The sequence below is a fragment of the Xiphophorus couchianus genome, chromosome 18 (genome assembly GCF_001444195.1).
Source record: "Xiphophorus couchianus chromosome 18, X_couchianus-1.0, whole genome shotgun sequence".
NCBI classification, from domain to species: domain Eukaryota; kingdom Metazoa; phylum Chordata; class Actinopteri; order Cyprinodontiformes; family Poeciliidae; genus Xiphophorus; species Xiphophorus couchianus.
In genome coordinates, this window is record NC_040245.1 from 21,305,158 (window position 1) to 21,319,351 (window position 14,194).

General features: G+C 39.9%; 1 protein-coding gene across 2 annotated transcripts; it reads left to right on the forward strand.

The window, feature by feature from the left end:
- Positions 1–319: 319 nt before the first annotated feature.
- shox2 (shox homeobox 2) lies at positions 320–9,521 on the forward strand. Of its 2 annotated transcripts, none has more exons than XM_028044540.1 (5): positions 320–910; positions 2,461–2,669; positions 4,760–4,817; positions 5,607–5,695; positions 7,980–9,521. In XM_028044540.1, the coding sequence occupies exons 1-5, from the start codon at positions 622–624 to the stop codon at positions 8,235–8,237; spliced, it is 903 nt and encodes a 300-aa protein (XP_027900341.1). In that variant the 5' UTR covers positions 320–621; the 3' UTR covers positions 8,238–9,521. The 2 variants fall into 2 exon arrangements, with proteins under 2 accessions (XP_027900341.1, XP_027900340.1); XM_028044539.1 differs by having other exon boundaries at positions 322–910; positions 7,944–9,521.
- The last annotated feature ends 4,673 nt before the right edge of the window (positions 9,522–14,194 follow it).

Genomic DNA, 14,194 nt, shown 5'->3' on the forward strand with positions numbered 1-14,194 from the left:
GATATATATAGTGAGGAAGAACTCCTCATCTCATCCGTGTGCTTCCCTCTCTGCTTGTCATTTTTCGGATTTTTTTTTTTAAGCCACACCCCTGCAGAGAGAGAGAGAGAGACAGAGAGAGAGAGAGAGAGAGAGAGATCCATGACCATCTCCCGGGTGTTTAAAAAACTAACTCAGGACAATAGCGGCGAATGAGCGCGTAATTAAATTAATTAGTCCTTCTTGTCAATCTTGGATTAATGACCAATAGCGGCAGTGCTGCTTAATGTTTTTGCTCCTCTCTCTCTCTCTCCCTCTCTTTTTTTCCCCTCCCATATCATTGTAAAGGAAGGGGGGGCTCATCCCGGCATCCTGAGGGGAGGTAATTTGCACGGATCAAGGGGGCAAGGCGCCGTAAAGTATAAATACTGTGACTTCAATAGAGGATCACCAGCAGGTTCCCTAACTCCGCTATACCAAAGGAGGAGGAATTGGCTGAGAAGATATTTATATTTATATATATATATTCCACCTTCATCCACAGTTTGGCTCGCATGCATCTGGTATCATTTTCAACGAGCCACACCATTGATGTCTTAAGCAGCGAAGGGGGAGAGTGTGTGTGAGAGAGGGAGTGAGTGTATGGTGTTTTTTCCAAGAGGAGAGGAAGCAGTGATGGAAGAGCTCACCGCTTTCGTATCCAAGTCCTTCGATCAGAAAGTGAAGGAGAAGAAGGAAGTGATAACCTACAGGGAGGTGTTGGAGACCGGGGCGGCGCGAGCAGGGAGCCGGGAGTCTTTATCCGCGGAGCCCGGGAGCCGAGAGGAGGCGGCCGCGGTCGCCCGGAACGTGGCTCTATCACCGGGCAGGGAGACGGACATGCTCGGGCCGGAGAGGATCAGGGACGCGGGGAGTCCCAAACTCATTGACGGTAAGGGCTCTGCGCGCTGTATCCGCTTTACGAAGAGGGGGAATAGGACGTTATTGAAAAAAAGGCCGGACAAAAGAAAATAAGTTAAAACATGTTAAATCAATAACAACAAATGTTGTGTTATATGAAAGAGGCGAAAGTAGTTTTTTTTTTTTTTTTTTTAGTTATTTGTTGACATATGTCACTCATATAGCTTACCCAATGGCAACAACTACTCCTAAACTAGTCTATTTTTGTTTCGCATGTCGATCTTTTCTAAGAGGTTTGCTGAAGTTAATTTGGACAAGTTTCAAATCACACAGCTTCACAAAACAGGAGAAAAGCCTGATTGCATGTAAAAGTCATGCAATTTCGTTGCACTTTTATAAAGGCAAAAGGGATTCTGCTCCTGATCGAGACAGGTCTAAAAAAAAAAAAACAAACAAAAAAAACAAACAAATTTTAAAAACTGAAATGACTCAATTTACTCGCGTGAAAATATCCTAGGGAAACTGATGTTTATTTTCAAAAACGATATGTTCTGGCCTTCTTCATGTCAGGCAACAAGATAAAAGCTACCGAGTGTGAGTTGCCTCAAGAATCCTTCTTTATGTCTGTTTCATTAAAGCGCATTTTGGCCTATGCAAAATAAACCGCGTCTCAGTTAAAAAAAACCCCAAAATGTCCCAAAAATAGATTTTCAAGATAAATCACATCATAAATATCTGAAACAGACTTGCAACTCCAGATGGAAGAGACACTTTTGTTATGGTTTCTCCTACATTAACGTCAAACTGTTAAATACTATATGCAAAAAAGAAAATAATAAGAATGAAATAAAATGAATTCTTTTAAAAAAAAGTAAATATTCCAAACTCAATGAAGTCATGCTCTCAAAAGCAAGTGTTACATTTATCCTAACATATATTCCAATCGCATTGCTCTATATTGCATGCGGCGTTTATGTGCAGGCGATGTCCTCTCCCGTGTTCTGTGACAACAGGCTGGACAAGATATCTTAGAGTTGGGAGGCTTGTAAAAGTGACATCTGTTCGTCATGGGCAGCGTGGTTAAAAGCGGAACCGCGACAAGCATGTATCAGACACCCAACAGTAGGCACGGCGCTGCATATTTATAAGCGGTTAATAATTAAAGAGCTTTATGTAGCCCGACAAAACATCCGAGGTCTGATAGCTGCGTGATATCAGAGGACAAGCATTTTCTTCCCCTTTGCTCTCTCCCTCGTTTTTATCTCATTTTTTTTAATTTTTTTGATATGTCTCTTTAAACGCAATCCTGTTTTATGTTGTCATTTTTACACACTGCAGGGCTCGCTGCATTCTACGAGCTTTGTTTACCTCCATGAAGGAGGATGTCGTTTTAGAAAAAAAAAGAAAGAAAACGAGCTCAGAATCGAGGCAAACTCTGTGCCATCTGGTGCAGTGAATCCTTTTTTATTTTAATTCAGTTTTTAATAAAAAAAATAAAAAGAAACGAAACTATCCACTGGGGAGGCTCGGTCGTGCACGATGCTGATCGCGGTCCCCCCCCCCCCCCTGCTATTCTCTCAGGCACCACGGACGTGAAGGAGCGGAAAGAGGACTCGAAGCCCATCGAGGATGAAACGCAAACAAAGATCAAGCAAAGGAGAAGTCGGACTAACTTCACGTTGGAGCAGCTCAACGAGCTGGAGCGGCTCTTTGACGAAACCCACTACCCGGACGCCTTCATGCGGGAGGAGCTGAGCCAGAGACTGGGACTGTCAGAGGCCCGAGTGCAGGTAGAGCACGATTCAGAAGGAAAATAAATAAATGCATAATAACAATAATAATAATAATAATAATAATAATAATAATAATAATAATAATAATAATAATAATAATAATCTTTACTTTTTTTTTTTTTTTTTTACATTATCAGCAATATCAAAATGAACAACAGGGGAATAATTTTAGTAGTTTTCTTTGTTTTTTTTTTTTTTGTCTTTCCATCTTTCGATTTTTCCATGATAAAGCTCCAGGACATGAACATGTTTCGTTGGATGTTATTATTATTATTATTATTATTATTATTATTATTATTATTATTATTATTATTATTATAACGTAGAGGTGCAGAACTGCTCTGCTTGGCCTTGACTTGTGAATATTCGCCCAGCAAAACTGATAGTGCCTCCAGTGCTTTAACAGATTACATAAAGAAGTGAAGATAATGCCCCAAAATGCACTTTCTCTCTCTTAGCCATTGTTTTTAAGTACTTGTCTCAATTAGTCCTTATTTGCTTCACCACTGTTCATCTAATCTTTATTATCCAAATTGCACAGTAAACAATACGCCCACAGTGTTTTTTTTTTTTGCATTTAAGATGTGTGTTACTAAGTCATAGGGACAGACCATCTGTGCAGAAACACAGTATGAGTGGTGGGAGATGTGAGAGGTGTGGAGGGCAGGAGGGGGGGGGGATTCTCAGACATGTCCTGTGTAAGACGATCAGGGGGAAGAGGATAAACACGAAAGCAACTTTTTCTCCCCCCCTCTGTTTTATAACAATATCACAAATTCTCATAGCTGCATAGAGCATTAACAAGCTCTATGGAGGAATACATTTTTATTTTCTTTTAATGTTTATCATAGACGGGTCCAAACTCACCCTCTACTTCAAATTAAAAAAAAAGAAGAAAAAAAAAAAAAAGAAGTTCAAACTAGCTTTTTGCGGGGCTCCCCAAGCCCTGAACTGGAATCCCCCCAAAATAAGACGCATTGTGTCCCGGACAAGGAGCACAGCTCGAGGGATTTGCATAAATTATGTATTATTTTCAACCCAATTTGAAACCAGCTTTCGCCTCCATCTCTCTCTTTTTTTTAAAATCTCCATATGAGTATAATATCTTTTCATCCCACATATTATTTAGATAGTGACTTTGGGCTCCGCCGCCACCACCACCACCAACAACAACAACAACAACAACATCTTCGGTGCGTTTGGGTTTTATCACAGCCATAAATTAGTGCGCAAGACGGGCTTCCGAGCGCCATGCGCTGTGATCAATAAATGAAGCCAGCTGACAGCCAAATCGATATGATATTTCAATCATGCTTTCATTGTTTGCGAGGCCTAGTGTTACAGAGGCTGCGGGCAGACACGTTGCATTGTGGCCTGCTTTAGCCCAGGCTTTATCTGAGGTATTTAAGGCGGATTATCATAGTAATAAACCGTTTGATGCGCGTTCCAAGGCGGTTCTCTGGATTTCTTCGAAGAGAAATGGGAGCCACCGCGCTCTCGCGTTTTGTGGACTAAGTGTTATAGCGGTGATTAGACATTTAAGCATGCCTCCGACATGGATTTTCTGCAGATAAGGGTAATTAATTTCAGCGGTCAGAGAACGAAGGGAGATGAGCGCTCACATCCCTCTCTGCTCTGATCTCCAAAAGAGCCATGATAGCATTGCTGCAATTCGATATCGGAGAGTCCATTCAACTCTTCGGGGACACTCATCTATAGAAAGATGAAACCATCGCTGACAAGGTTATTTATTATACCAGAGAAAGTCCTGCTCATTTTCCAACAGGAGTCATTCTATTCTCCTAATGAATTTGACATCAGATTTACTACATTTAGCCTTTTTTTTTTTATTTTTAAAACCTTCTCTTCTCTGTGTCTCAACCCCCTCCCTCTCTTTTGCTTTTCTTCTTCTTGTTGGAGGCTAAATGTATAACAATTAAAATCCGGGGTTAAGCAGAGGCATTAATATTTCAGTGCTCCTCGGGGATATTGTTTTTCTGCGGTTGTTGTCACTTTGAGAGGAATTACACATGGCCTCACAAGCAGCTGCCAATCAGCGGGTCTCTAATTAATTTCTTTCCCTGCAGGTTTGGTTCCAGAACAGAAGAGCCAAATGCAGGAAGCAGGAGAACCAGTTACATAAAGGTAACTCTCACACATCAAAGCAAACCTATCCTATTCTGTTCCGCAGCTGACATCATTGTTAAACATCGAGTTAGTTCTGCTCTCTCAAATTTCTTAACTTACTGTGTAAAGCACGCAGAACATTGTGATCCTGTTCCTGTTTTTGGTATTGCTGCTCCTGCACACTCTGTGCTATCTCAGCCCTTCAACTAAAATGTTAAGTTCAATATGCCAATGACTGCTACGACTTCAATCTTTCAAAAAATATTAAAAAGAATTTCTATCATTGCATTTGAATGAATTGGGAGTCTTAAAGCCTTTCTCAAATAGTTGTGCCGTTTCTCTTATTAAAAATCTTTTTCACAGATAAAATGCCTTTAAAAATGTCAAATGAGTTGTAAGGCATGATGCTGTTACAAAACGATTCAACTTTTTAAAATATATTTCACTGCTCTTGTGCAACCACATGTGAAGTTTTCTTAATTCTTCACGTGACATCAGATTTACTACATTTAGTAGTAAATGTAGTACTACAATTAGTAGTAGTAGTAAATGTAAGGCAGTTTCACATAAAATACATTGGTTGCTATGGTTGCTAAGGAAAGCTCCGTTATCTCCAACTTTTTACAGTTACAAACCTTTCTAAATGAGACCTTTAGACTCCTTTGAAAGTCAGTCTTCAGGAACAATTTGTACATCAAAACGACGTTTTTCCCTCTAGTTTAAGATTCACTGTACAGTGTTGTGTTTTGCCCAATGTGGCTCTGAATATTCCTCTCACAATTAAACTATCATCTGTGTTTTCCGCAGGAGTCCTGATTGGAGCAGCGAATCAGTTTGAAGCTTGTCGTGTAGCGCCATATGTCAACGTGGGGGCTTTACGAATGCCATTCCAACAGGCAAGTAACTTTGAAGCTTCCAGTCTTAAAAAAAATAACAACAACAACAACAAAAAAAAAAAAGAACAGACCCTCCCCTTCTCCCATCTACCCCCACCATCCACACATCCAACCCTGACTGCTGTCTTGGCACAGGATGTGCCCTAGTGCTATATGCAGAGAATCCCGTTCCATGTGTCTGGGTGTGTGTGTGTGTGTGAGGGGAAGTGGGTGGGGTGGTTGTGGGGGGAGCTAAACTCTTATTACTTCACTGGTGAGAACACTGTGCCAGCACAGCACAGCTTAATTGGAAAAATCCCTCTCATGTTTTTTTTTTGACCATCTCTGGGCCTGTTTTTACTGGAGGAAAACAAATCGTTTTAGAAGACTTTGCATGAGACAGCGTCTTATTTTCTGCTGGTGAACAGAATATAATTTCTGTACCAGAACTGATGTAGATTTTTATCCCATGCAGATTTACTCATGCTCTTGCCCTGTTTTTGAAACGATGACCATTGCATTTTTGGGATTGTTTTAGACTTTGGTCGATGTCATGAGATCATCATAAAAAGAATAGCATAGACAATAGTTTTTAAGTGATGCAGTTATTGTTGGGACTTTAGCTTCAAAGTTCACAGAAAGATTAAAAGCACCTTGTGGCCTATAATCTGCTACTGGCATAAGTAAGCACATTCTTTTCGTAATAAACTGAACCACACAAAGTTTTGTATAAAATGTCCTCGGTAAAACGAATGAAGGTGAAATCTATACTACAAAAATATCTTTGAGTCCAGACCATGCGTCAAAGGGCCAAAAGTGCTGCGTTTTAGATGAGGGTTGAACGAATATTTTGATGTGAGCTAAAATGCAGGAGGTTGCTGCTTTATAAATACATAAGGATCTGTGCTATTGCTTTATTAATGAATGTAAACAGCTGCAAACGTGGTGAAGGTCGATTAGACAATAGTATCTTCAGTTACGAGGCTGTCAATCCATAATATTACGTATTTACATATTGTGTAGTTTATTATGTGGCTCATTGCCCAGGGTGTCACTCTGTTGTGGGCAAGACTTCCAGATTGGGACAAAAGAAATAAAAGTTATCATTTAGATGCTTCTATTACCTTTGGATGTATGTCATGTTAATGAGTGAGAGGGCATCCATTTGTGTTGTGCGCAGTGTGACTCCTGTAAGAAAATATGTCTGATTTCTTTTTGCTGCAAAACTAAAGAAACTAAAGAACTTTGAAAACTATTTCACAGTTCTTCAAAGTATTTGAAGACGCTGTACCTGGATTCTTTGAAAGACAGTTTGAAATGTGTGAAAGTCTATTTGTAAAAATGCAAAAAAGGATATTTAATGTTTTTTGGGGTGTCAGGATGAGACCTTTAGAAAATCTAGATGGGTCAAACTTGAATTGAATTGCAGTTTTTATTGCACAGTTTTGATTGGTGAAAATTCTGCATATGAACAGAAAGTTATTTGGTGAAAATATGTTGAGGTTCTGTTTTTTCTATTTACACGTATGTGTTTTAGTAAAACTAAGATTTTTATTTTATTTTATTTTGAAAATTCTGACGTTTTCTTCCAAATTATACATAGAGATGATCATTTTGAGCATTAATGTTGGAAAATGTCAAATTAATTCAGATTTTTAGAAAGCAGTTTGCAGACGCCAGATAAAAAAAACAACAAAAAAACAAAGGCAACCATCTTACTTTTTAAACAACTGTATCCATGTTTTACCTGAAGCGTTCAGAAACTAACACTGTGTGGAATAACCCTGATTTTCATTTAGGGCTTGTATGCCTCTCAATGCAAGCCACCAGTCCTTCACATCACGTTTAGTCTCAGCTGATCACTTAATTAGCACGTCATTAAGTACAATGAGGTGTGATTGTGTTGCCACTGGAATAGAATGGCGTTCATGCTTGTTTGTTAATTGTTTCCAATTGTTTGTTTTTGTAGTCTATTAAGCAGGGGCCATGTATACTTAACACCAGCTTAGAGTTAACTTCCATCAACAGTCCGTAAGACACACCAACATCAATTTCACAATAGATCGTATTTAAAAGAAACCTCTGAAAATCTTCATCTGAAAAATGGATAAGTATAATAGATGATCCTCTGTGTGGTAACTGCCACTGATTTAATAATGCAGTCACAAATACAGTCTCTGGTGAAAATGATCCTGCATCCATCCCACTGCAAAGTTAACGCATGTTCTCCCCCTTCTCTCCCTCCCCATCCGTGCGTCCCGTCCCGTAGGATAGTCATTGCAACGTGCCGCCCTTCTCCTTTCAGGTGCAGGCGCAGCTGCAGCTGGACAGCGCCGTGGCTCACGCGCAGCACCACCTGCACTCTCACCTGGCGGCGCACGCGCCCTACATGATGTTCCCCGCGCCGCCTTTCGGGTTGCCCCTGGCGACGCTCGCGGCGGAGTCGGCCTCCGCCGCCTCAGTGGTGGCCGCCGCCGCTGCGGCCAAGAATACGAGCAAGAACTCGAGCATCGCTGACCTGAGACTGAAGGCCAAAAAACACACGGCGGCGTTGGGACTGTGACGGCGACGACGCGAGGCGACTGAGGAGACACTGAACCAAAACTGCTTACAACGTGAGGGGAGGGGAGGGGCGAGAAAAAGTATGGACGGACGTAATTTATGTTTTCTCAATGAAGGAGGACGAGTATAATTATAAAATATAGGCTATTTATGAAATACAACGAGGAAGACTGTGACGTGATAGCCTACACGGAAGCCTAAAGAGGCGGACGGGGTGGACGGCGACGCGGGGACAGACACCCCGGCGAGGAAGAGGAGGAGGAGGAGGAGGATGCAGCTGGGTCGGTCGATTCTTTGTCAAACAAGGCGAACCATTCTGCAATTTTTCCTGTTTAAATATTGTATTCTTGTTGTTATGATTTCTTTTCGATTCTACATAGAGGCTGGCCTCATAATATTTCAAAAGAAACTGGGGAGCAAAAAAAAGGAACAACTAAAAAAACAAAACCCCTCTGCTAAAGTAGCGGATATTCTTTGTCAAAAAGAGGGAACATATTTCTCCCTCCACTGTTTCTTGTCCAGTTTGAAAATGCCTCTGCAGTGTTTGCATGAGTTCGTGAGCCATCTACCTACCCCACGTTCCCCCCCAAACTCCTGTCAGCTCTTATCCTCTGTCCTCCCCTCTCAATTGAAGGTTTGGCCTTCCTGACCTTGATTAGACCTCCCATGGCTGAAGGTGAAACGGACTCCACGCCAGAAATGTGAGATTATAAAACAAGACGAGCGTTTTTAAAAAAAAAAAAAAAAAAAAAATCATCATATGAGCCAGTGTCCATATATTTAGCCTACAAGGTGATTTGCGACTTCCCCCACCGTACACACTTTCCCCCTCTTTTTATTTATTTTTTATTTTTTTAAAGGAAGGCAAATCTCATAAGCAAATACCATCTCTAACACAGTATGCGAACCGGTACGGGCACATGTAAAATATGTTTATACTCAAGAAGGAGAAAAAAAAAAACAAAAAAACATGCATTATTTTTTATGATTTAGTGGCTTTATGAATGCCTCGTTGGGGATTTGTTAATTTTGTGTTATTTTCCCGTGCATTAAAAATCATGTGCTTTCTGTATGTAATTTTGGATGTTTCTTTTCTTTTTTATAACAGTGAACATGAACTCACCAAACGCACGGGGTTTTTAAAGGGGTTGGGAGAAAGAATGACCATAAAATAATTTTTATTTTTTTCCCCCCATCACCTGTGAAACGTGAAACCACCTTAACGAAAAGTTGACTTTTTTTTTTTTTTGGTTCTTATAATAAATTAACAAAGTTTCTTTAATGACTTGATTTTTCTAATTAATTCGATTAATTTTTATACCTACAGCATAGTCATTATTGTTATTGTTGCAATCAGACAAGGTTTTGAGAGCAATAGATTTTTAAATAATTTATAGGTGGAAGTCTTTTGATAACATCAGAGTTGTGACAGGTCCGTTTACTCGGGAACATTAGTGTGTGTAATGTGTGTGTGTGTTGGCGTGTGAGTGTGTGTTGCAGCGCCCTTGCCAAAGCCATGCATTATTCATAGTTTGCTTATAGAGGGGTTTTCGAAGAGAACTGATCATTTCCAGAACAAGTTAACAGGCAGATAAAAGACACAAAGCCGTTCAGTATCTCAAAGATGAAGTTTTGAAGCGTTTTAATAAATACGTGCAGTAAATTATATGTGGATATCATTGAGGCATTTTAATGTGAAACCTTATTGCTACTGGAATTTGAATCCCTCCGGACTGGAGGCCTGATAATTAGTTAAAACAAGTCTAGATGTTTAATTTTAATTACTCCATTCACTTCGGCTCGCAACGACACGAACGCACAATTAGACTCGGCCTTGATCCGTTTTACATTATTTTCCCCACCACATGTTGCAAGTGATTAAAAGACCAACAAAAGATGAAATAAAGTAAAGCGTTAAGAGGAAAATTATACAGATATATCCCTTGAATTTGGCTGCCTGCCCGTCTTCTGTTGAATGCAAATGTTTCCTGCATTGTTTTGTTTTTGTTTTATGACCCGAAGATTGACATCGTGAATAAAAACACACAGGCAGCCCACAGCTTAGAAAACAAAGCCAAAGGCTGTGCAAAAAAAAAAAAAAAAAAAAAAAAAAAAAGATTAATTAACGCTTGCCTTACTTGACTCACAGATTTGCCTGATTCGTTCCCTGACATCTTTAACCGCCTCTTATTGAACATTTAATAAACACCTGACACGGGAACCCTATGATTATAGGAATCCAGATCGCATTACTCTTCCGATATTTTTCCACGCAAAACACAATGTCCTCCGCTATTAATTAATACCGACCTCACCGAGTCTGCACGGCACGGGAGCCTGGCGTGTTTGTGTGTTCATCGGTGTTTGGGGCAGGATTTAGACGCCAAAACTATTGAATTATTGATTGTGAGCCCTCGCCAGTAAATGGAGGAGACGGAACTGGGAAAGTGCTGATCCGGGGGCGCGCATGCTTGTCCCGCGATGGGTCTTAAACACTGGAGTCGGGGGCGCGCACCTTTCTCAGATTCTCCCAAATTAATTCTTTGCTTGTAGAGACACCGGGTCTCAGGTCAAGTTCATTCTATCGTTAGGTCTTGATAATTATACTGTACATCCATAATTTACAGCTATTAAAACAGTAAATCACCAGGAATTATAATTGAGAATGCAGGTTGAGCTAACATAATCTAAATATAATGGAAAAAATTAGTATATTTCACCAATTTAACTTATAAAATGAAGCTCATAAGTCGATACACATATAGTTATACATTCCATGTTATTTTAGATAATTAGAGCTTACACTATATGGAAACCCAGAATTTGTTTTTCTATTGAATTAAATGTTTTATAAAACAAAATTAAAAGAGATTTTAAACATAGAAAAGTTATGGTCATGTAAATCACAAGTACTCATTGAAATCAAGAAGAAGAGTACAGGCCACGAAAAAGTATTGATAAACAAGCCGAACATCAGAGGTAACTGTATCCAGGCAGGTCAATGGAAAGTTGAGTGGAAGGATAAAAGGGAGAATTGCACCATGTGAAACGTGTTTAGGGTTATACTTCAAAGCCACAGCAAACAAACATTCCTTTTTGGTGTGTCATGCAATATACAAATTTTATGTGATGCAAAATCTGGGCTTTCCTTCCTTGTAAGTCATATTCTTCCACATTTACAGAAATAAGTGCTTGAAATATATCACTAAGAGTGTAATTAATCTCTACATGAGCTTCACTTCTTACTATAAATTACAAAAAGGTCATTTTGATTGTATTCAAAATTATTCAGAGGCTCATGTATTTTAACTTGAACGTAAAATTAACGACAAACAGATATGCAAGACAGCATTAATACTGTGCTACTTGCAACAGTAAAAATTGTTCTTATGGCAAATAGAAAATCAGAAATGTTGAATAAAGCACACCACAAACCACAAAAAAAAAAATACTACCGTAATTTGTTGTTTTGTATAGAAAATATGTACATTTCAGCTCATGTTGAAGTTAGCATGGCCAAAATTCAAATATGTTGTTTTCCCGGAATGCATTGTAAGATTGATGGGAATGCAAGAGTTTTGCTTTGAAATCCAGTATCTACAGTGACTCTGCATTGTTTAAGCAGCAAAGAACTATATAAATACATCGGCTTACTGTCAAAATGAGAAAAATATGTTTGCAGAACTAGAGCAAAGGTTTTCGCCAGTTTGATTTCAGTAGATGGAAAAGCGCTCTCTAAAGGTTTAGCCTGTTATAGTTTAGAGTTCTTACACTAGAAGGTTATTGTCACACAAGAGCACTTTAACTTGAATCATGCTTTCCAGTGTTTTACACCTTTTTGACAGATATTTCCCTTCATCCATCTAGTCCTTGGTCTTGTAAATCGGAGGTCTGTCCACCTTTCAGCTCGTCCACGAGTCGCATACAGTGGTGGAGAGGAGGGTCTTTGCTCTGAGGGGCCCAGGAGACAATGAGACGGGGACACACAAGTGTTCTGATTAGACATGGAGGCTGGCCATGAGCTCTCACTCTCCTCTCAACACACTCTTTAAGACACACACCCCCCCCACACAGCCAGCCAGGAGCCAGCCAGGAGCGCCGGCTTCTTCTTCTGCACAGCCATATATCCCACTCACTTGCCCCCTAAGCCACTCTTCCTGCTTAACTCGCACATACTCTCACCCGGGCGTTATTGTACACGGAGCTGGGTGAGTCAGGAGAAGGGCAATTATATTAAAGTTAATCAATTGCAGTGGACATATGAATCCAAATGCATGTCTCGCAGACTCACACACAGAGATCTCCATAGCCTGGTGAGTCACAACAGCACTCGACACCGTGGAATCCTTCATATCAACTGGTGCTGTCTTGTTGCTATATTTACCCCACTACAACCCCTGAGACAAATGCACTACTCTCTCATTTCCCGCTCTTGGCTCTTTATCAAATTAGGACACTTTAAACAATCTCACAGAGCAGTGTTTTTTTTTTTTTTTCTTTTTTAAACGACAGCGGAGGCAGCAATTTCTTTTTCCTGCATTTGAATGACTGTGGCTGGATCTGTTGTAAATGGTGTTTGTGCATTTATGAATTCATGTGAGAACACAGGAGGGAGAGCGCTCCCTTTTCTCTTCTTCTTCTTCTTTTTTTTTTCCTCCAAGGGCTTGCCTTTGTTACATGTTTGGAGTGCTCAAAGAGCAGGGCGCACACAGCGCCGCACCAAAGACAACAGCCATCAGGAGCAAAGGCAGATAAAAGCCCAACTTCAAAGGCGTCAAATGGAGTGAAAGTGAGAAAGAAACCTGCTGAAAACTCCCTACAATAGCACTCACAGGCCCAGCAATTACGACGCCATATCACTGCCTGTTATCAAATGGGCACGCTGTATAAGGGCCTGGGTGGCTAACCGCAGCACTTGGTGTGGGTTGCAGTCAGCAGAGAATTACAGCATTTATGCAGAATGTAACATTGTATTTAATACCACTGTAGGATCAAAAGTGGGTGTTTGCTCTGATTTGACCCATGTTATGGACAGGGAGGCTTAACCACAGTGATTACAGGCATATAAAAAAAAAAAAAAAAGACGCACATAACAGTAACTCTGTTCAACTGCGCTGCAGAACAAAACAAAACAAAACAAAAAGAGAGAGGTCAGAACAAAACAAGAAGTCTAATTGTTTCACTGTTTCCTGTTTAGGTACCCCACGGCAATCTACACATATTTTATGTACTAGGCACATTTTATTTGTTATTAATTCAGTTCCAGTTACAGCTGCTTTTGGAGATTAGAGAGATAACATAGTAAACAAAATCCCCTGCCCTGGGAAAAGACATAACAAGGGTATATGATTTGAGACCTGTGGCATTAGTAACCCTGAGGGGATTTTATTGAAAGAAAAGGCGACACTTGGTGCACCATGGACTTTGTGATGGATTTTCTACTCTCAGTTTTATCCAGTGACTTGGAACAGCATACCCCATTGACCTTTATGCATCTTCACAGATCACAATCACTGACTTAAAAATAATTATAATGGAATTATATGTGGAAAAAACAAACACAATTCATAGGATTATTGTGAGAGAGAAGGAAAGCATGCATGTTTTTTCAAAATGTATTACAAATAAAAATCTCAAGTGTGGCATGCATTTGCATTCAGATCCTTTCACTAGGATAACCCTAAGCAATGCAGTTGTAACCTGTTTAGAAAACAGAGTCCAGTTATGTATGGTGTGTAATTCCAGAATAAATGCAGGTAGTCTGTAAAAAACAAACAACAAATAAGGCACATTGTGGGAGTTGCAGAGATACACGGTTCAGGTGGAAAAATCTGCTGATACAACCATCATCACGTTCTTTCAAAAATTGTTTGTTTTTGAAAGGTGTGAAGAGCAGAACTAATAGTTCCCATGGTAATTTGTAGTTTGCAAAAAACAAACAAACAAACAAACAAAAAT